Genomic DNA, 23,689 nt, shown 5'->3' on the forward strand with positions numbered 1-23,689 from the left:
TTGAGATGAAGTTTTGCTCTTATTACCCAAGCTGGAGTGCAATGGCGTGATCTCGGCTCACTGTAACCTCCGCTTCCCGGGCTCACACGATTCTCCTGCCTCAGCCTCCTGAGTAGCTGGGATTACAGGCTACCACCACCACTCCTCGCTAATTTTTTAAAAATATTTTTAGCAAAGACGGGGTTTCGCCATATTCTCAGGCTGGTCTTGAACTCGTGGCCTCAGGTGATCCTCCTTCCTCAGCCTCCCCAAGTCCTGGGATTACAGGCGTGAGCCACCTCGACCCGCCAGATCCTAGAAAATTTTAAATGACACACGTGGCTCACCTTTTATTTATATTGTACATTGCTGCCTGAGAGGATTGCCTCACTTTCCACAGCTCAGGCTGCCTGGTCAAAAGACCAGAGGCCAGGAAGGTTATGGGTTATGGAATCGGAAACTTTAAAATAATTATCATTTATTGTTTCTATTTGTGAAATATACGTGTGTGTGTGTGTGAAACTTATGAATGGATAAAATCTTATATACAAGGTTAAATGCAATTATCCCCCAGGCAGGTGGGTCCAGGTCGCAGTGCCCTGAGGAATGTCGCCTCAAAAGGGCTGCACCCAAAAACCCGTCACTCTTGTTTCATTCGTCCCAGTGTCTGATTGCACCTCCTGTCACTCAAGACCTGAGGGGGTGGGGCCTGGAGCTCCATCCAATCAGCGGCGCTAGTGTGAGAACTGTCCAATCAGGCGTGCAGCCAGAGAGGAAGGGGCGGCCTTGGGGATCTGGCGGGGCCTTTGTCTCCTTGCGGCCGCCGGGTGCTGGGTTCCCGTCTGCTGCCTCTCGAGAGTCCCGGGTGACTGCCGCAGGCCCCATCGCCCTGTGGCCTGCAGGTACTGCGAGATCCGTAGGGAGGACGCTGGGACCCCCGAAAGGTGGGAAATGGTGAGTGTGCGGAGCAGGGTGTCCCGAGAAGGGAGAGGGGTGGTTGGAATCGGTCGGAATTGGCTGGAACCGGCGCTGCCGGCCCCGGGCCTCCCCGCGGTCGGCTCCGGAGTGTGCGGCCGAGTCCCGCTGGCGCAGCTCGGCCCTCAGTCCCGTCCCGCGCAGGTGGGGGCCGAGCCGGCAGCGGGATCCCGGCCTCTGGGTGACTGTCCGGGCTCTGCCTGGTGACTTCGGCACGGCCCAGAGCCCTCCCGGGGCAGCCCCGCGCCCGCAGCGCCGCGTCTGCCTGGATTGTGCTGTGATGACGGTGGGGTCGTCGGGAGAGTCCCGACTCCCGTGAAAGGTTCCTGAGTGGGAGGAGCTGTGGTCTCTGGGTTCCTTTCTCCTTTTTTTTTTTTTTTTTTTTTTTTGAGACGGAGTCTCGCCCTGTTGCCAGGCTGGAGTTCAGTGGCTCGATCTCGGCTCACCACAACCTCTGCCTCCCGGGTTCAAGCGATTCTCCTACCTCAGCCTCCCGAGTAGCTGGGATTACAGGCGCGCACCACCACGCCCAGCTAATTTTTGTCTTTTTATTAGAGACGGGGATTTCACCATGTTGACCAGGATGGCCTCGATCTCTTGACCTCGTGATCCGCCCGCCTCGGCCTCCCAAAGTGCTGGAATTACAGGCGTGAGCCACCGCGCCCGGTCTCCTTTCTCCTCTTAAAAAAATAAATTGGAGCACCTTTAAAATGTTAAGGAGTTTATTCCAGCAAAGTGATTTATGAATCTGGAAGCCCCTAGCCCTGGTTTGGGCTAAACTTGAAGGGAAGGCCTTTATAAGGGGCACGAGGAAGCAACCACGTTTAATAATTGAACCGTTACAATTATGCAGCCACCTTATCCGGACTGTTCAGGTTGAAATTTCCTGATTATGTAATAAGCGATGTATTAGCATTTGGTGGTTGGTTAAGCCTACGTTTTGTTTTTCTCCAAGTTTGTAATTTACAAGAAATTCATCTAAGTTAGCTAGGATTCCTTGGATAGAATACCAGGACATCAAAGCCACTCAGTTTAATTGCCTGCCATTTAATTATTCTAACACTCCACAGAGGAGCTGGTTTTCTCAGCATTTTTCAAATGTATGGCAAGCAGGACCTCAAATCCAGGATTCTGTTCCCCCAGCCTGTTTTAGGGCCTGAAGGAAATCTTGTTTCCAGTTCCTTTTCTACATTCCCAAATGCTAACTTCGTCTCTCCAAACACAACATTATCAACTATTTGTCCTTTTTTTTTTTTTTTTTGAGACGAAGCCTCACTCTGTTGCCCAAGCTGAAGTGCAGTGGCACAATCTCGGCTCACTGCAACCTCCACCTTCCGGGTTCAAGCGATTCTCCTGCGTCAGCCTCCTGAGTAGCTGGGACTCCAGGCAGGCGCCACCATGCCCAGCTAATTTTTGTATTTTTAGTAGAGACGGGGTTTCACTATGTTGGCCAGGCTGGTCTGGAACTCCTGACCTCATGATCCACCCGCCTTGGCCTCCCAAAGTGCTGAGATTACAGGCGTGAGCCACCGCGCTGGCCTATTTGTCGTTTTGTTCTTTATTTGCTTTTCAAACAGATGCAAGATGTTAATGGTTGTTTTTTTGTTTGTTTGTTTCTTTCACAGTGCAGTGAATGGGCTTTTTTTTTTTTTTGAGATGGAGTCTCGCTCTGTCTCCCAGGCTGGAGTGCAGTGGCGCGATCTTGGCTTACTGCAACCTCTGCCTCCCGGGTTCAAGCGATTCTCCTACCTCTGCCTCCCGGGTTCAAGCGATTCTCCTGCCTCAGCCTCCCGAGTAGCTAAGGCCACAGGCGCCTGCCAGCACGCCTGGCTAATTTTTGGTATTTTTTGTAGAGATGGGGTTTCACCATGTTAGCCAGAATGGTCTTGATCTCCTGACCTTGTGATCCACCTGGCTCGGCCTCTGAAAGTGCTGGGATTACAGGCGTGAGCCACCACACCTGGCCATGCGTGGCTTTTTAAAAAATATTTTCTTTCTGTTCTGAACATTTCACATGGGAAGAAAGCAGAGAATGATCACTTGACACTCTGCTGTAAAATCTTTGCTCAGCTAGTGTCCTGGACAGTTTTTTTGATGTTTTCTGTTCATAGTTTGAGGTCTTAGATTTAAGTCTTTAATCCATTTTGATCTGATTTTTGTATATGCCGAGAGACAGGGGACAAGTTTTCTTTTTGTTGTTTTTTGTTGGTTTTTTTTTTTTGAGAGAGTGTCTCACTCTGCTGTCCCCTGGGCTCAGGCGATTCTCTTTTTTTTTTTTTTTTTTTTTTTTTGAGACGGAGTCTCGCTCTGTCACCCAGGCTGGAGTGCAGTGGCGTGATCTCGGCTCACTGCAAGCACCACCTCCCGGGTTCACGCCATTCTCCTGCCTCAGCCTCTCCGAGTAGCTGGGACTACAGGCGCCCGCCACCACGCCCGGCTAATTTTTTGTATTTTTAGTAGAGACGGGGTTTCACCGTGGTCTCGATCTCCTGACCTCGTGATCCGCCCACCTCGGCCTCCCAAAGTGCTGGGATTACAAGCGTGAGCCACCGGGCCCGGCCTCTCAGGCGATTCTCATGCCTCAGCCTCCCGAGTAAACTGGGACCACAGGCACGGCAGGCCACCACAGCTGGCTAATTTTTGTATTTTAACAGGGATGGGGTTTCACCATGTTGGCCAGGCTGGTCAGACTCCTTGGCCAGGCTGGTCTCCAACTCCTGGCCTCAAGTGACCCTTCTGCCTCAGCCTCCCAAAGTGCTGAGCCACCACCCCTGGCCAAGGGGTCAAATTTTATTCTTTTGCATATGAATATCCAGTTTTCCCAGCACAATTTATTGAGAGACTATTGTTTCCCCCAAAGTATGTTTTTGGCACCTCTGTGACAAATGAATTTGATGTAGATGTGTGGATTTTTTTCTTGGTTCTTTGTTCTGTTCCATTGAGCTATGTGTCTTGTTTTGTGCTAGTACCATGATGTTTTTGTTGCCATAGCTCTGTAATATAATATGAAGTCAAGTAGAGTAATTCCTCCATATTTTTCCTTTTTGCTCAAGATGGCTTTGGCTATTCTTAATCTTTTGTGGTTCCAAAAAAAATTTTATGCTTAGTTTTTCTATTTCTATGAAGAATGTCATTGGTATTTTGGTAGGTATTACACAGAGTTTGTAGATTGCTTTGGGGAGTTACGGACATTTTAACAGTACTGAGTCTTCCAATCCATGAACACAGAATATATTTGTGTTATTTTGTGTGCTCTTCAGTTTCTTTCGTCAATGCTTTATAGTTTTTATGGTCGAAATCTTTCACTTCTTTGGTTCAGTTTATTCCTAGGTATTTTATTTGTTGCTATCGTAAGTGGGATTACTTTCTTCATTTCTTTTTCAGATTGTTTGCTGTTGGCATATAAAAATGCTACTGATTATTGTATGTTAGTATTGTATCCTACCACTTTACCAAATTTGCTTTTCAGTTTGAATAGTTTTTTGGTAGAGTCTAGGTTTTTCCAAGAGGAGGGTCATATCATTTGCAAACAAGGATAATTTGACTTCTTCCTTTCAGATTTGGAGAGCTTTACTTTGTTCTCTTGTCTGTTCTAGTTAGGACATCCAGTACTAAGTTGAGTAACTGGTGAAAGTTGGCATCCTTTTGTTGTTCCACATCTTAGAGGTATAGCTGTCAGTTTTTCCTCCTTCGGTTTACTAGCTGTGGGTCTGTCATATATGATTTTACTGTATATGCTCCTTTTATACTCAGTTTTTCAAGGTTTGTTTTTTTTTTTAAATCATTGAGGGATGTTGAATTTTATAAAATTCTTTTTTGGCATCAGTTGAAATGATCATATGGTTTTTCTCCTTCCTTCTGTTAATATGATGTGTCACATGGATTGATTTACATATGTTGAACCATCCTTGCGTCCCTGGGATAAATCCCACTTGGTCATCGTGAGTGATCTTTTGTTGTTGTTGTTCTTTTTGAGAGGGAGCCTCGCTCTGTCACCCAGGCTGGAGTGCAGTGGTGCAATCTCAGCTCACTGCAACCTCCGCCCCCAGGGTTCAGTGATTCTCAGCTTCCTGAGTAGCTGGGATTATAGGCGCCCGCCACCACGCCTGGCTAATTTTTGTATTTTAGTAGAGATGGGGTTTCACCATGTTGGCCAGGCTGGTCTCAAACTTGTAACCTCAGGTGATCTGCCTGCCTTGGCTTCCCGAAGTGCTGGGATTACAGGCATGAACCACATGCCCAGCCCTAGGAAGAAATTTTGACTGTCATTCAAATACTAAGAATTTATTAATACACTTTTTTTGTTTTTTTGGGTTTTTTTCTTTTCTTTCTTTTTTTTTTTTTTTTTTTTTTTTGAGATGGAGTCTCGCTCTGTCTCCCAGGCTGGAGTACTGTGGCGCGATCTCGGCTCACTGTAAGCTCCGCCTCCCGGGTTCACACCATTCTCCTGCTCAGCCTCCCTAGTAGCTGGGATTACAGGCACCCGCCACCACGCCCAGCTAATTTTTTGTATTTTTAGTAGAGATGGGGTTTCACCGTGCCAGCCAGGATGGTCTCCCTCTCCTGACCTCGTGATCAGCCCGTCTCAGCCTCCCAAAGTGCTGGGATTACAGGCGTGAGCCACCGTGCCCGGCCGAATACACGTTTTTAGAAATATAGTTCTAATGGAACAGTGTTTCAGTGTGGAACATAACGTATTTACCAACATCTAAATATATTTTGCTTTTCTGAAATAAAAAGCCCAAAGTATATAACTCATATTTAGATGAACTCATATTTAGTAACTAAATGTCTTAGCATTACATCTTATTTGGAAATGATCTGGATATTTAATGAATATCCGTCACTGAATTTAGTTTACCAAAACTAGAAAGAAATTTTTTCCCCTATAATTTATTTACAATTTATTTATTTTTAATTTTCCAACGTTTATTTTCGATTCAGGGAGTATGTATGCAGGTTTGTTATACTGGCAACTTTTGTTTCATGGTGGTTTGGTGCACAAATTATTTATTTCCTTATGCAGATAATGAGCATAATATCCAACAGGTAGTTTCTACTCTTACTACCTTCCTTCTACTCTAAGGTTGGCCTTACTGTCATTTGTTCCCTCTTTGTGTCCATGTTTACTCAATATTTAGCTCCCACATATAAGAGAGAACATGCAGTATTTGGTTCTCTGTTCTGTGTTAATTAAATTATCCAGCGGCATTCATGTTGCTGCAAAGAACATGATTTTGTGTTTGTTATGGCTGCACAGCATTCCCTGGTGTCCATGGACGTCATTTTATTTATTCAGTCCGTTGTTGATGGGCATGTAGGTTGATTCCATGTCTTTGCTATTGTGAAAAGGCTACAGTGAACATACACATGCATGTGTCTTTATTGGAGAACGATTTATACTCCTTTGGGTATATACTCTGTAATGGGATTGCTGGGTCCAATGGCAGCCCTGTTTTAAATTCTTTTAGAAATCTCCAAAATGCTTTCCACAGTGGCTAATTTACGTTTTCACCAGCAGTGTATAGGCATTCCTTTGTTTCTGCAGCCTCATCAGCATCTGTTATTTTTTGACTTTCTAATTATAACCATTTTGAATGGTGTAATATAGCATCATTGTGGTTTTGTGTTGCATTTCTCTAGTGATTAGTGATGTTGAACATTTTTCCATATGCATGTTGGCCATGTGCATATCTTCTTTTGAGAAATGTCCCTTCGTGTCCTTTGCCCCCACTTTATTTATTTATTTATTTTTTGAGATAGTCTCACTCTTTTGCCCAGGCTGGAGTGCAGTGACACCATCTCAGCTCACTGCAACCTCCGCCCCCTGGGTTCAAGTGATTCTCCTGCTTCAGCCTCCTGAGTAGCTGGGATCACAGGCATGCACCACCACACTGGGCTAATTTTTGTATTTTTAGTTGAGACGGGGTTTCGTCATGTTGGCCAGGCTGGTCTCGAACTCCTGACCTCAGGTGATCTGCCTGTCTTGGCCTCCCAAAGTGCTGGGATTACAGGCATGAGCCATCATGCCCGACCTTGGTTATTTCTTTTCTTCTGCTAGCTTTGAGGTTGGTATGCTCTTGGTTTTCATCTAGGTCTGACCTTAGGTTGTTAATATGAGATTTTTCTAACTTTTTGAAGTGGGCGTTTAGCACTATAAACTTTTCTCTTAACATTGCTTTAGCTGTGTCCGAGAGATTCTGGGATGCTGTATCTTTTTTTTATTAGTTTCAAATAATTTCTTAATTTCTGCCTTAATTTCATTATTTACCCAGTCATTCAGAAGCAGGTTATTTAATTTCCTTGTAACTGTATGGTTTTCAGAGATATTCTTGATATTGAGTTCAATTTTTATTTAGCTGTGGTCTGAGAGTGTGGTTGGTGTGATAACAGTTTCTTTTTAATTTGTTGGTAATTGTCTTATGGCCAAGCATGTGGTTGATTTGAGAATATATGCCATGTGCAGATGAGAAGAATGGGCATTCTGTTGTTGAATGGAGTATTCTGTAGATGTGTATTACGTCCAGTTGTTCAGGTGTTGAGTTCAGGTCCCTATCTTTGTTAGTTTTCTGCTTTGATGATCTAATACTGTCAGTGGAATGTTACTTCCACTAATATTGTATGGTTATCTGTGTCTGTTCATAGGTCTCTAAGAAATAGTTTTATGAATCTGTGTGCTTCAATGTTGGTTGCATATATATTTAGAGTAGTTAAGTTTTTTGATTTTATTGAAACTTTCATCACTATGCAATGCCCTTCTTTATCTTTTTTCTTTCTTTCTTTCTTTTTTTTTTTTTGACACGAAATCTCGCTCTGTTGCCCAGGCTGGAGTGCAGTGGCACGAGCTCGGCTCACTGCAACCTCAGCCTCCTGGGTTCAAGTGATTCTCGTGCCTCAGCCTCCCGAGTAGCTGGGATTACAGGCACCCGCCACCACGCCTAGCTAACTTTTTGTATTTTTAGTAGAGACGAGGTTTCACTATGTTGGCCAGGCTGGTCTCAAACTCCTGACCTCAAGTGATCTGCCTGCCTTGGCCTCCCAAAGTGCTGGGATTACAGGCATGAGCCACCACGCCCACAGCTGCTTTTCTTTCTTTCTTTTTTTAAACAGAGACAGGGTCTTGCTATGTTGCCCAGGCTGGTCTTGAAATCCTAGGTTCAAGTGAGTCTCCCACTTCGACCTCCCAAAGTGCTGATTGCAGGCATTGGCCTCTGCTCCTGGCCTTTTTTCATTATTGTTGATTTAAAGTCTGTTTTGTCTGAAATAAGAACAGTTTAATTTTCTTTTCTGATTGCTCGATAGATTTTTCTCCTTCTGGTTGCTTTTAGCCTATGGGTGTCACTGTATGTGACATGGGTTTCTGGAAGACCATAGAGTTGGGTTTTCTTTCTTTATGCAACTTGCACTCTGCTTTTTAAGTGGGGATTTAGCCTGTTTACATTCAAAGTTAATACTGATATGTGGTGTTTTGGGTAGAAACAGGGTCTCACTATTTTGCCTAGGCTGGCCTTGAACTCCTGGGCTCAAGCAATTCTCATGCCTCATCCTCCCGAAGTGCTGGATTGATATGTGTGAGCCACCATGCCTGGCCTTGACATGTGTGGATTTGATCTGTCATTGCATTGTTAGCTGGTTGTTAATGTAGACTTGTTTGTGTGGTTGTTTTATAGTGTAAATGGTCTGTGTACTTAAGTGTGTTGTTTTTGGTGGCCAGAAATGGTCTTTCGTTTCCATATTTATTTAGCGCTCTCTTAAAACCTCCGATAAGGCAAGTCTGGTGGTCATGAATTCCCCTAGTATTTGCTTGTCTGGAAAGAATTTTGTTTCTCCTTCACTTAACAAAGCTTTGATTGGCTACATATGAAATTCTTGGTTGAAATTTGTTTTCTTTAAGCCATTTCTCATTTGCCCTGAGAATACTGTCATCTCTGATCCTAATGTAACATCATATACATTTCCGCTGCGTTAGGATTAGAGAGAAGTTCTGTTTAGAAATAACTCCAAGAACAGTTTTTGTATTTTATCTTCACATTGAAAATCAGTCAGATTTACTTCAGCCTCAAAGAGTGTGTTTATGTAAAATTGAATGAGCGATGGTAGACAGCTGCACATTTTTTAAAATTTTTAATTAATTAATTAATTTTAAGGATGCCGAATATGGGCTCCCTGTCTCCTCTGGGAGAGGAGTGCAATGCCTGGGGTGTTTCTGGGTATTGTCATCCTGTTCTGCTATCAAACATTACAGTGTGTTCTGCCTTTTACTGTCTTGTCTCAGGGATGTTCACGTAGCCCCACTATCTGTCAGGAACTGAGGAGAACAGACCCCGGTTGATGGACTGCCCCTGGTGGCGGGGGTGGGGACATGGGTTTCATCGCGTATCATGTTGGCTTCTGAGTCTTTCTCCAGCTTGCACACGTAGCTTGCAAACCTTGCTGTCTCACTTGGCAAACAGAGGCTGGGCAGGCAGTGCAGCACCTTCCACCCGTAGAGGGTGTGCAGTAAACCTTTTTGCTAGCCGGGTGCTTGCAGATGGTGGCCTCTCTCCAGAGCAGGATGAACTATTGGGTCTGCAGAGAGCTGCGCTCCTCCTCCTCCACCACAGGCTTGCTGTGATGCACTCAGGATCCAATTCCAACCTCTTGGGAGGGCTTTCTATGCAGTGTGATTGTTACTCCTTTTTGTTGTTTTGTTTTTGTTGTTGTAGTTTCTATTGCTGCTGTGGCATCTGGCTACAATGTTCCTCCATATACTTGCCCCCAGGGAAATCACAAAAGCATGGCATGAAAAGAATGTGAGGGTATTCAAGGGTATGCCAGGATGGAGCGTATGGTAGATGCACCTGTGTGTGGCAGACACACCTGACAGCAATAGCTAAATGTAAGCCTCCCTTGAGAATGAGTCTGTATGGCAGATGTAGCTGACAGCAATGGGGGTTGCTAGGTGGAGGTTGCCAGGTGGAAGGTGTTAAGTGAAAATGCTATATAAACTGCTTGCTTTTTGCAGGCAGTTGTGGTTCTCCTTGCGTGTTTTTGCGAGTGGTAGTGGTTCTTCTGTCCATCCCACCACCACTGGACCATCCCTGTTTATCAGCCCCCCTCAATAAAGCCTATGTCTCATTTTTTGGCTCCAGGTCTCTTCTTTGGCCTGTTGGACAAGATGCCATTCCCATTGGAGTCCACAGGGGTCCAGCTTGATAAGGGCCAGCAGAGGATGCCATGTTTCAGGATGCTGATTTGTGGCCTTCACTTTGGACCATAAATATTTGTGTTGTGATCACAGCGCTGAGTGTAAGGGACTCTGTGCTGTGCTGCTTTCTCTAGCTGAGTGCTACCATAATGGGTCTAGGAGAGGCAGCATCAGCACGCAAGAAGCCAATTTGTAGACCCCCTTCTAAACCTCTGTGATCACATTACTTAGAGTAGGGCCTGGAATACCAGATTATTTATCTGTACATTGACACTCGAGAGACAATACTTAGCTAAGTGGCTCTCACCCCAGGCTTCAATTAGGATGACATGGCCAGTTTAAAGAAATACTGTCACCTCTGTGCTTCCCTCCCTGATTCTGTCTATTGGCCTGGGTGGGAGCATCCATATTGTTTTTGTTTGTTTGTTTGAGACGGAGTCTCGCTGTTGCCTAGGCTGGACTGCAGTGGCGTGATCTCGGCTCACTGCAAGCTCCACCTCCCGGGTTCACGCCATTCTCCTGCCTCAGCCTCCCGAGTAGCTGGGACGACAGGCGCCCACCACCGTGCCTGGCTAATTTTTTTGTATTTTTTGGTGGAGATGGGGTTTCACCGTGTTAGCCAGGATGGTCTCGATCTCCTGACCTTGTGATCCACCCGTCTCAGCCTCCCAAAGTGCTAGGATTACAGGCGTGAGCCACCGCGCCCGGCCCCATATTGTTTTAATTAAGTGTTCCAGATGATTCTAAGTGAAGCCAGGGCCATGCATGAGGACTCCTAGATACATTCATGGGAGTTGAATTCAGCCTTTGTTCCTAAGAAAGGTCACAGGGCCCGCTCTGCTTGGCTTTGGTAGAGGTGGGTCAGTGTGGCCCATATTCCCGTTGCTGCAGCGGAAATTGCTGGAGTCTTTGGCGGGCAAGGGCACCTGAAAACAAAGAAACACACATTTTGATATTTATGTAGGAGCTCATTGTTCCTCTTTCCTGTGATAAAAGGACAGGGAAGGGTGTACTTTTTATGAACCTCTAGGATTTTTCTCCCTGTGGATGTGTGGTGGTAGAAGGTGAAAGGGTTGTGCCGACCCTTTTGAAGGCATGCTTACAGGATGCAGCTGTGATTTGTCCAGAGAATCTCACCTGAGAGGGAATCCCAGCAATGGAGGAGGAAGACGAAGAAATGGCTGGTTCTCAGGAGAATGTGTCCTGGTTCAGGGACTGTGTCCACTTCTTTTTTCTGGAATGTCATGTGTTCAGAACCCACAAATATGTCTCTACTTCTGATGTTCCTGCCTAATGTTTGTTTCAGTTACTCCCCCAAACCTTTTATTCTTGTGATAGTCAACGAGCTCTGTAAACTCTTTCTCCCCTATATTCCAGAGCCTTTTTTTTTTTTTTTTGAGACGGAGTCTTGCTCTGTCGCCGAGGCTGGAGTGCAGTGGCGCAATCTCGGCTCACTGCAAGCTCCGCCTCTCGGGTTCACGCTATTCTCCTGCCTCAGCCTCTCCGAGTAGCTGGGACTACAGGCGCCCGCCACCACGCCCGGCTAATTTTTTGTATTTTTAGTAGAGACGGGGTTTCACCGTGGTCTCGATCTCCTGACCTCGTGGTCCGCCCGCCTTGGCCTCCCAAAGTGCTGGGATTACAAGCGTGAGCCACCACACCCGGCCCATTCCAGAGCCTTCTTTCCATTCTGTCCATCCAGGCTTCTCACATGCCCTGACCACATCTCACCATGAGTGTACGAGCTGCACTATTCTAAATGTTTCCTTAGTGACAGATCAACATGGGAAGCTGTGGACACCCAAGGTTTCTGTTGGGGGTAGGGTCAGGAACTCAGGTATTGGTAAGGAAGGGGAACATGTGCTGTGTGGGGTCCATCTGGTTGCTCTGTCAGCTCTAGGCAGAACAAGACTAAGAAAATGCATGTTCAGCCGGGCGCAGTGGCTCACGCCTGTAATCTCAGCACTTTGGGAGGCTGAGACGGGTGGATCACAGGGCCAGAAGATCGAGACCATCCTGGCTAACACAGTGAAACCCCGTCTCTACTAAAAATACAAAAATTAGCCGGACGTGGCAGCGTGTGCCTGTAGTCCCAGCTGCTGGGGAGGCTGAGGCAGGAGAATGGCGTGAACCCGGGAGGCGGAGCTTGCAGTGAGCCGAGATCGCGCCACTGCACTCCAGCCTGGGCAACAGAGCGAGACTCCATCTCAAAAAAAAAAAAAAGAAAAGAAAAGAAAACGCACGTTCAAAGAGGATGGCATCAGTGACCAAGAATGGCTCAGAAAGTTATGAACAATTATTGGGAGGCTGAGATGGGCGGATCACAAGGTCAGGAGATCAAGACCATCCTGGCTAACACAGTGAAACCCCATCTCTACTAAAAATAACTGGAAAAGACTGACTTTCTAGGCTGCTAAAGACAGACTGTTTACATTATTAGAGATTACAAGACCTGAACCTGGGAGAGATCTGGAGCTTGAACTTTGCATAAAGCTGATTTTTTTTTAATGATTACATTCAGATTGTAATTTTTTTTTCTTTTTCTTCTTTTGAGACAGAGTCTCGCTCTGTCACCCAGGCTAGAGTGCAGTGGTGCGATCTTGGCTCACTGCAAGCTCCGCCTCCTGGGTTCACGCCATTCTCCTGCCTCAGCCTCCCGAGTAGCTGGGACTAAAGGCGTCCACCACCAGGCCGGGCTAATTTTTTGTATTTTTTTTAGTAGAGATGGGGTTTCACCGTGTCAGCTAGGATGGTCTCCATCTCCTGATGGTCTCGATCTCCTGACCTCGTGATCCACCCGCCTCGGCCTCCCAAAGTGCTGGGATTATAGGTGTGAGCCACCGGCCAATTGTAATTTAACTAACGTAACTTTCCACATAATTGTTATGTAATTTTTTCAGTAATTTACTGAGCAATAATTTATTTATTTATATTCAGTAATAATTTACTGGCCAAGAAAGCAGGAGTGATGTTGTGCCTTTTGCGTGTATTAGCACACGATGCCAATTTTCCTATTGTAATTTATCTTAATTTTATTCACTTGAATAAGGTGCTGTCTGCCAGAATTTTCCACCATAGGGTTAATTATTTTTCTTTTTGTTATTAATAAGTTCTTTGGGGAGATTTACTGACTGATGTACATAAAATAATCACAATCGGGAAACTCCTTTTTCTCTTTAGATTCTCTTTGCATGTAGCTTTCTTTAGAAAATGAAGGCTCTCATGTTTGTTTACTGGTCAGATCAGCTGGGATGAACGTAAGCTCTGCCATTTACTGGATGTTTGACAAAATATTTGTCTTGAGCCAGAAGCATTGGCATCGCTGGCTGGCTTGTTAGAAAGCCAGAAATTTAGGCTTCATCCCAGATCTCCTGAATCAAAATCTACACTTAAAAAAAAATTTTTTTTTTTTTTGCAATGGGTTTCACTCTATCACCCAGGCTGGAGTGCAGTGGCGTGACCTGAGCTCACTGCAGCCTCTGCCCCCTAGGCTCAGGAAATCCTCCCATCTTAGCCTCCCAGGTTGCAGGGCAGCCTCTGCCCTAGGCTCAGGAAGTTCTCCCGTCTCAGCCTCCCAGGTCGCAGGGACCACTGGCATGGGCCATCATGGCTGTCTCATTTTTGTATTTTTTGTAGAGATGAGGTTTCGCCATGTTGCCCAGGCTGGTCTTGAAATCCTGACCTCAAGTGATCCACCCACCTCAGCCTCCCAAAGTGCTAGGAATAGAGATATGAGCCACCATGCATGCATTTTATTTGTTTATTTATTTATTTTTTGAAATGAAGTTTTGCTCTTGTTGCCCAGGCTGGAGTACAATGGCGTGATCTTGGCTCACTGCAATCTCCACCTCCCGGGTTCAAGCGATCTCCTGCCTCAGCCTCCCAAGTAGCTGGCATTACAGGCACCCACCACCATGCCCAGCTAATTTTTTGTATTTTTAGTAGAGATGGGGTTTCACCATGTTGGCCAGGCTGGTCTTGAACTCCTTACTTCAGGTGATCCACCCGCCTCAGCCTCCCAAAGTGCTGGGATTACAGGTATGAGCCACTGCGCCCGGCCCATGCCTGCATTTTAACAAGATTTCTACTTCATTGACATATTTGTTAAAATTTGAGAGGTACCTTCCAACTCACCCTGACTTCTCCATATGAGAACAATACACAACTTATCCTGTATGATGTGAATATATCAGTGCTTGCATTGATGCCCTTGATTTTATAGTATATTATGCACAAAAGTAGAGTTTCTACACTGGTTTTGTGGATCTTAAACTATCTTCTTAACTCAGAGTTAGAGAATACATTAGAGTATATATATATTTTATTTATTTATTTATTTATTTTGAGACAGAGTCTCTCTCTGTCACCCAGGCTGTAGTGCAGTGGTGTGATCTCGGCTCACTGCAAACTGGCTTCAAGCAACTCTCCTGCCTCAGCCTCCCAAGTAGCTGGGACTACAGGCATGTGCCACCACGCCCGGCTAATTTTTGTATTTTTAGCAGAGATGGGGTTTCACCGTGTTGGCCAGCCTGGTCTTGAACTCCTGACCTGGTGATCCGCCCGCCTCGGCCTCCCAAAGTGTTGGGATTACAGGTGTGAGCCACCGCGCCTGGCCTAGAGTATATTTCTGTGTTAAAAATTATCTTATTTGATAATTCTAGTCACTCATATAAGTCAGAGCCAGTTCTCTTCACTCTCTCTCCTTGCCTGGAGTGAAATGAAGAACTCTGCCGTGGCCACTTGGTAAATACGTTTTCTTTTTCAGGGACTATTGGCATTCAGGGATGTGGCTCTAGAATTCTCTCCAGAGGAGTGGGAATGCCTGGACCCTGCTCAGCGGAGTTTGTATAGGGATGTGATGTTAGAGAACTACAGAAACCTGTTCTCCCTTGGTGAGGATAACTTCAATATGCAATTCCTATTTCACAGTAAGGATTTCATCTTTTTCCTTTGTAGAATGTTTTCTGGGAGTTTCTGATTTGCACGAATGAGTTTCACATCACTGCTTTCAAGGAAACCTTGGGGATTTCTTGGTGTAGAAAACAAAACTTTCAAGACGTTTTGCCTTGACGTCAACCTTTCTATTCAGCTGATGTGTATATCCTTGCTCTAGATTGGTGGTAATTCTAGAAATTCAATAGTATAAAATATGGTTGCCTACACTTCAAAATCCAGTTTCCATCACCAATTTTTGATCCAGTTATTATAGTTCTTGGTAGCAGAGCTAAGGACTCACAAATTTAAAATACTTCCTAAATATATTAAAGGTTCTGTCAGAAAACAGTATTTTGGAGTTAATTTTCTAGGATCTAATGTGATGTTTTCTCTTGTCCACTGAGCACAGTAAAAGATGATTAAAGAATCCCCACAAGAATCATGCCCCTTTTTTCTAATAAAACAGGTCTTGCTGTGTCTAAGCCAGAACTGATCATGTGTCTGGAGGCAAGGAAAGAGCCCTGGAATGTGAACACAGAGAGGACAGCTAAACACTCAGGTAGGTAGGAGTGAATGAAGCAAACATAGGTAAGGGGTCCGAGGATCAAGGAAGAAGCCAGACTTTAAAATGTGGTTTGGGAAGCTCTGCTCCCATGGAGATGGCTTCTGAGAAGCCTGGGTTTCTTTCTCTTGCTCCCACGTAGGGGCATCTTCTATCTCATGCTGTTAATAAATTGTCTAAGGACTGTACTTCCCTTCAGTGATTTTCCTTCAAGTTTACAGTGAGCCTCACAATCATCACAGTTTATAGGGGACCACAGGATCTGACTGCTCTTCCATTGCTTTTGGGGACATGGGACTGTCTGCGTATTTTTGAGGACCTCTATGCTAAAATATATATACATTTTTGTTTTCTTGAGACGGAGTTTCGTTCTGTCGCCCAGGCTGGAGTGCAGTGGCACAATCTCGGCCCACTGCAAGCCCCACTTCCCGGGTTCAAGCGATTCCCCTGCCTCAGTCTCTCGAGTAGCTGGGACTACAGGTGCACGCCACCCCACCCAGCCAATTTATTTTGTACTTCAGTAGAGACGGGGTTTCACCTTGTTAGCCCCTATGATCTCAATCTCCTGACCTCGTGATCCACGTGCCTCGGCCTCCCAAAGTGCTGGGATTACAGGCGTGAACCACCGCGCCTGGCCTAAAATATTTTTTAAGATCCCTTTTTGCATTGCATCTGGAACATGTGAGAGTAGTGGTGATATTGGTATTTGGTTCAGAAATCCCAGAGATGTATGTTTTCTCCTTTATGACTTACCCTGTGGAGATTTCAAATGTGATTCTGTAGAAATTGATAGTAATTTTATCAGAAGACTAAGCATCTCCCTAAATATAAGAAAATCTAATGTTATTTACTTAAAAATTTTATTTCTTTTGTGTGAACTGAGATTTGTAATTTAAACCCTATGTGCCCAAATTTCTCAGCTGTCAAATAGTTTAATATATCTACTCACATCCTAGATTTCTTAAATATGCTGGGTCGTTGGGGAGTGTAGAACATTGCTGATTATATAGTAAACTCCCACTTGTTACCTTCCTTTAAAATAATTGTCATTTTATAATTTCGTCTTGTTTAGTATGAAACTTCGTCGGTCTGTGTCATTTATATATATGTGTGTGTATATGTATGTGTATAATGTGGATTTTCTTACACAAATAAAAATTGGATAACTATTGTGTACAGTGTCATGATTTGATATCTATATATAGTGAAATGATTAATACAATTAAGTTAATGAACACATCTGTCACTTCACATAGTTATTTTTATGTTGAAAACACTTGTCTGCTGTGTTAATGCAAATTTTAAGCCTACAAAATATTATTAACTATACTCATGATGCTATTCATTAGATTTCCAAAGCTTATTTATTTTATAACTGAAAGTTTGTGCCCTTTTAATACCATCTTCCATTTTCCTGCCTCCGTGGCAATCACGTCCGTCTTCTGCTTCTAGGAGTTTCAACCTTTTAAGATGCTCATATGAGTGAGAGGAATGGGAAGTATTTGTTTTTCTGTGTTTGGCTTATTTCACTTAGCAACTTAGCATGTTGTTAGAATGGCAGGATTTCATTATGTTTATTGCTTAATGATACTCTATTATGTATATGTAAAACATTTTCTGCATTCAGCATTCACAAAGATTTACATTGTTTCTGTATCTTGGCAATTATGACTAATGCTGTAATGAATGTGGGGATGCAGATATTTATTTGAGATACTGATTTTATTTCTATTGATTTTATACACACACACACACACACACACACACACGTGAGATTGCTGTCTTGTATGGTAGTTCTTTTTTCTTTTTTTTTTTTCTTGAGACAGAGTCTCGCTCTGTCGCCCAGGCTGGAGTGCAGTGGCACGATCTCAGCTCACTGCACCCTCCGCCTCCCAGGTTCAAGAGATTCTCCTGCCTCAGCCTCCCCAGTAGCAGGGATTACAGGTACCCACCACCCATCTGGCAAATTTTTGTATTTTTAGTAGAGATGGGGTTTCACCATGTTGGCCAGGCTGGTCTTGAACTCCTTACCTCAAGTGATCCGCCTGCCTCAGCCTCCCAAAGTGCTGGGATTATAGGCATGAGTCACCATGCCTGGACTTTTTATTTCTTTCTTTATTTTTTATAGAGATGGGTTCTCACTCCTGCCCAGGCTGGTCTCAAACTCCTGGCCTCAAGCAATCCTTCCACCTCGGCCTCTCAAAGTGGTAGGATTATAGGCATGAGCCACCACACATGAACAGTTTTTACTTATGTATTATAATTTTTATGAACATATTCAGTTCTGTACACTTCAAGACATTATGGTGCAAAAGTGAATAATGCAACAATCACATTGTCTATTACCAGTACATTTATCTATAAGTTTGTTTGCCTTTATAAATGTTACAGGCAAACAAACTTACAGATAAATGTACTTGCAATAGACATGCCAGTACATTTTCTTTATGACGTGTGTGTGTATTTGCCTGGCCCTTTAGAAACACCATTCTATTTTTTGTTTTTAAGGATCTGTTTCAGATATCTCATATAAATGGATTCGTACAGTCTCTATCTTTTTGTGACTGGGTTATTTCGTTTAGCATGTCACCAAGATTTTCATTTTTAATTTTTAAGGGTACATAGTAGGTGTATATATTTATGGGGTACATGAGATACTTTGATACAGGCATGCAATGCATTATAATCACATCAGGACAAAGGGCTTTTCTTGAAGATTCATCTTTATTGTAGATTTTACCAGATTTCCTGCTTTTTAAAAGCTGAGTAATATTCCATTGTTTGTATTTTTTGTTTTGTTTTGTTTTTTGAGACATCTCGATTTCTTGGGTGTCTGTGGTGCTAGTGTGAGTTAATTTTGTTGCAAGGAGTCTCACTCTGTCACCCAGGCTGGAGTGCATGGCCTGACCTCAGCTCACTGCAGCCTTCACCTTCCAGGTTCAAGTGATTCTCCCACCTCAGCCTCCTGGGTTGCTGGGACTACAGGCATGCACCACCACGCCTGGCTAATTTTTTTTTTTTTTTTTTTTTTTGTATTTTTAGTAGAGACGAGGTTTCACCATGTTGGCCAGGCTGGTCTCAAACTCCTTACCTCAGGTGATCCACCCGCCTTGGCCTCCCAAAGTGCTGGGATTACTGGCACGGGCCACCACTCCCAGCCTGTTTGTGTATTCTGAATTATATTTAATCATTCATTTGGTGAGGTAAGTTTGGGTTGTTTTCCCTATCAGCTTTTGTGAATAATGTTGCAATAAATATGAGTATGCAAACAACTCTTCATGTGACCGTATATGTGGGGGTCTGTTTCTGTGTTCTCTATTCTGTTTCATTGACCTAATTGTCTGCCTTTATGCCAGTACCAAACGGTTTTAATTACCGCAGCTTCATAATTTTTTTATTTTTATTTTTATTTTATTTTATTTATTTATTTATTTTGAGACAGAGTCTCATTTCGGTCACCCGGGTTGGAATGCAGTGGTGCGATCTTGGCTCACTGCAAACTCTGCCTCCCGGGTTCGGGTCATTCTCCTGCCTCAGCCTCCCGAGTAGCTGGGATTGCAGGCATGTGCCACCACGTACTTTTAGTAGAGATGGGTTTTCACCATGTTGGCCAGGCTTGACTTGAACTCATGACCTCAGGTGATCCACCCACCTCGGCCTCCCAAAGTGCTGGGAGTACAGGTATGAGCCACTGCGCCCGGCCATAATGTATTTTAAAATCAGAAAGTATGATACCTGCAACACTGTTCCTTGTGGAGATTGTTGTGCTCTTCATGGTTCCTTCACGTGCTGAGTAATTTTAGGTTTGCCTTTTCTATTTCTGCAAAAATGAAATTGTGAACTTGAAAGGATTGCACTGAATCTGTAGGTCGCTTGAGTGATATGAACATCTTCATAATATTAAGTCTTCCAGCCCATGAAGAACATGCTCAAGTGCGTGTTCTTGAACTTCCATATATTTGTGAATGTTTCCGTTTTCTTTCTGTTACTGATTTCTTGTTTTATTCAATTTTGGTCATAAATAATAATCTATAAGATTTCAATTTTTAAAAATTGGTTGAGACTTGTTTTGTGGCCTGACAGGTGGTCTATCAAGGAGAATGTTTCCTGAGCTGTTGAGAATATCGTGGATTCTGTTGTTTAGGGTGTTCTCTAGATGTCTGTTGGTTGTTTTATAGTGCTTTCAAGTCCCCCATTCCCTGTGTACTTGTTGCTTCATTTCTGTAAATATTTGCTTTATATATTATGTACCCTGGTGAGACACAGATGTAGACATAAATACACAGACATACATTTGTCATAGGTTTTCTGTGAACAAAACCTTTTTTTATTTATTGTCTTTTTTGTCTCCTGTGAGTTGTTCGTTTTTGTTTTTTGGTTTGGTTTGGTTTTTTTTTTTTTCTTTTCGAGACGGAGTCTCTCTCTGTTGGCCAGGCTGGAGTGCAGTGGCGCGATCTCGGCTCACTGAAAGCTCTGCCTCCTGGGTTCACACCATTCTCCTGCCTCAGCCTCCCGAGTAGCTGGGACTACAGGCGCCTGCCACCATGCCCAGCTAATTTTTTGTAATTTTAGTAGAGACGGGGTTTCACCGGGTTAGCCAGGATGGTCTCGATCTCCTGACCTCGTGATCCATCTGCCTCAGCCTCCCAAAGTGCTGGGATTACAGGCGTGAGCCACCGCGCCCAGCTTTGTTTTGTTTTTTCGAGATAGAGTCTCGCTCTGTCACCCAGGCTGGAGTGGAGTGGCATGATCTTGGCTCACTGCAACCTCCGCCTCCTGGGCTCAAGCGATTCTCCTGCCTCAGCCTCCTGAGTAGCCAGGGTTACAAGCGCGTGCCACCATGCCCAGCTAATTTTCGTATTTTTAGTAGAGACGGGGTTTTACCATGTTGGCCAGGCTGGTCTCCAACTCCTGACCTCAGGTGATCTGCCCACCTTGGCCTCCCAAAGTGCTGGGATTTCAGGTGTGAGCCACTGTGCCTGGCCACAACAATATATTTTAAACTGGTAATGTCTTCAGTTACATACAAATTTTTTTTCTCAGTACATCTGTCCTGAACTTTAGGTTACTGATGTCATTGATCATATCTTTTTATATGAACAGATGTTTATAATTATTTTTACGTTTTTGTTCCTTGCCACCCGGGTTCAAGTGATTCTTGTGCCTCAGCCTCCCTATAGCTGGGACTACAGGTTCGTGCCATCACGCCCAGCTAATTTTTTTGTATTTTTAGTAGAGATGGGGTTTCACCATGTTGGCTAGGCTGGTCCTGAATTCCTGACCTCAAGTGATCCGCCCACGTTGGCCTCCCAAAGTCCTGGGATTACAGGTGTGAGCCACCGCACCCAGCCCCTCTAGCATTTCTTTTTTTTTTTTTTTTTTTTTTTTTTTGAGACGGAGTCTCGCTCTGTCGCCCAGGCTGGAGTGCAGTGGCGCAATCTCGGCTCACTGCAAGCTCCGCCTCCCGGGTTCATGCCATTCTCCTGCCTCAGCCTCTCCGAGTAGCTGGGACTACAGGCGCCCACCACCACGCCCGGCTAATTTTTTTTTTTTTTTTGTATTTTTAGTAGAGACGGGGTTTCACCGTGGTCTCGATCTCCTGACCTCGTGATCCGCCCGCCTCGGCCTCCCAAAGTGCTGGGATTACAAGCGTGAGCCACTGCGCCCAGCACCCTCTAGCATTTCTTGAGTGTAGGTCTACTGATGACTTTTTCAGCATTTGCTTACCTTATATTCTTGAGCTCCGTAATTTCTATTTCTTTTTATACTTTTTATCTTTTTGTTGATCTTCCATTTTCCTGATTTCATTTAGTTGTCTGTGTTCTTATTTCACTTATTAATGTTATTCACATGGTTATTTTGAGTTTTTAAAGATAATTTATATATCTCCATTTCTTTAGGGTTGCTATCTGGATATTTATTTTTCCTTTTTGGGGCCATAAGTACCGTGATACTTTGTATACATTGTAATCTTTTGTTCAGATTTGAAATTAACAAAAAGCCACCTGTTTCAATCTTTATAAAGTGGCATTGTTCTGGGAAATTCTGACACCAATTGACCAGGCTAGAGATTATGGGAGCCTCTCAAACTTGTTCTTGGGATATGTCTTCTCTGGGATGGTGTTTTTTTTGTTTGTTTGTTTGTTTGTTTTGTTTTTTTGTTTTTTTGAGACAGTCTCTCACTCTGTCTCCCAGGCTGGAGTTCAGTGGTGCAATCTCGGCTCACTGCACCCTCTGCCTCCCGGGTTCAAGCAATTCTCCTGCCTCAGCCTCCCAAGTAGCTGGGATTATAGGCACGTGCCACTATGCCTGGCTAATTTTTGTATTTTTAGTAGAGATGTGGTTTCACCATGTTGGCCAGGCTGGGCTTGAACACCTGACCTCGTGATCTGCCCACCTCGGCCTCCCAAAGGGCTAGGATTACCGGCGTGAGCCACTGCGCCCGGCTATTTTCTTAATTACAGAGGTTTTCACATGTTTCCTCTTAAGAGGCTGTAATCACTAGTTATATCTGTTGTCCATCTCTGGTACTGCAGTTTCTCATCTGCTGTAACAATCATTTGTTATTGGTCTCAACAGAACCAACCTGTCAGTCAAAGTATACCATCATTCCATTCAGTACTCCGTGTCATAGGAGACAGAAACCAGTCTTTTTCAAGCCCCCAAAAGTATGGACACATGTGCTACTATTTTCTTTATTTTCTGAGGGAGAAGCCAGAAGTTTACTCCTAAGGGCACCTACCTTATTGGAAAAAAGGAAGGGCTGTGGTGGGTAAATGGAACAAACTTCCTTTCACTTCTGTGGGGCTCATGGCATTGTGCTCACCTGGGGTGCTGCAAACCCTTCACTGATTTTTCGAGTTCTCAGAAAGGCTTTTAAAAAAAATTTAAAAAATTTGTGGGTACATAGCGTTTATATTTATGAGGTACATAAGGTATTTTTATACAAGCATGCAATGCAAAATAAGCATATCAGGGAAAATGGGGTGTCTATTCCCTCAAGCATTTATTTTTTGAGTTACAGACAATCAAATTATACTCCTTAAGTTATTTTAAAATGTACAACTGAAATTATTTTTGACTATAGTCACCCTGATGTGCTATTAAATAGTAGGTCTTATTCATTCTCTTTAAGTAATTTCTTGTACCCATTAACCATCCCCACCTCCCCCACTCACTCACCCACTACCCTTTCCAGCCTCTGGTAACCATTCTTCTACTCTCTATCTCCATGAGTTAATTGTTCTGACTTTTAGATTCCACAAATAAGTGAGAGCGTGCAATGTTTGTCTTTCTGTGCCTGGCTTATTTTACTTAACGTGGTGACCTTCAGTTCCATCTATGTTGTTGGAAATGACAGGATCTCATCCTTACTTAAGGCTGAATAGTACTCCATTGTCTATAAGTAGTACATTTTCTTTTTTGTTTTTTTTGAGACAGAGTCTTGCTCTGTCACCCAGGCTAGAGGGCAGTGCCATGATCTCGGCTTACTGCAAGCTCCGCTGTTCTCCCGCCTCAGCCTCCTGAGTAGCTGCGACTACAGGCGCCCGCCACCATGTCCAACTACACGTTGTTAGCCAGGATGGTCTCAATCTCTTGACCTCGTGATCCGCCCACCTCGGCCTCCCAAAGTGCTGGGATTACAGTTGTGAGCCACCATGCCTGGCCTATAAGTAGTACATTATCTTTATCCATTTGCCTGTTGATGGATACTTAGGTTGCTTCCAAAGTCTGGCTGTTGTGAATAGTGTTGGAACAAACATAGGAGTGCAGATATCTTTGATATACCGATTTCCCTTCTTTGGCGTATACATCAGCAGTGGGATTGCTGGATCATATGGTACCTCTATTTTTGGTGTTTTGAGAAACCTCCAAACTGTTCTTCGTAGTGGTGGTACTAATTTAAATCCCCACAGTGTACAGGGTCTCTTTTTCTTTCCATCCTCACCAGCATTTGTTATTGCCTGGTTGTCGGGTATAAGTGATTTTATCTGGGGTGAGATGATATCTCATCGTAGTTTTGATTTGCATTTCCCTGATGATCAGTGACG

The 23,689-nt window shown here is 44.1% G+C and overlaps 1 protein-coding gene across 1 annotated transcript in view; it reads left to right on the plus strand.

The window, feature by feature from the left end:
* The first annotated feature begins 789 nt into the window (after positions 1 to 789).
* Positions 790 to 23,689, plus strand: part of ZNF695 (zinc finger protein 695) — a 28,818-nt gene continuing 5,918 nt past the window's right edge. Inside the window, exons 1-3 of the mRNA XM_003267343.2 lie at positions 790 to 933; positions 14,907 to 15,069; positions 15,543 to 15,635. Of these exons, the coding sequence (XP_003267391.1) occupies positions 931 to 933; positions 14,907 to 15,069; positions 15,543 to 15,635 (259 nt within the window). The 5' untranslated portion in view covers positions 790 to 930. The remainder of the gene's footprint in view (positions 934 to 14,906; positions 15,070 to 15,542; positions 15,636 to 23,689) is intronic.

This window comes from Nomascus leucogenys, chromosome 5 (assembly GCF_006542625.1).
Source record: "Nomascus leucogenys isolate Asia chromosome 5, Asia_NLE_v1, whole genome shotgun sequence".
NCBI classification, from domain to species: Eukaryota; Metazoa; Chordata; class Mammalia; order Primates; family Hylobatidae; genus Nomascus; species Nomascus leucogenys.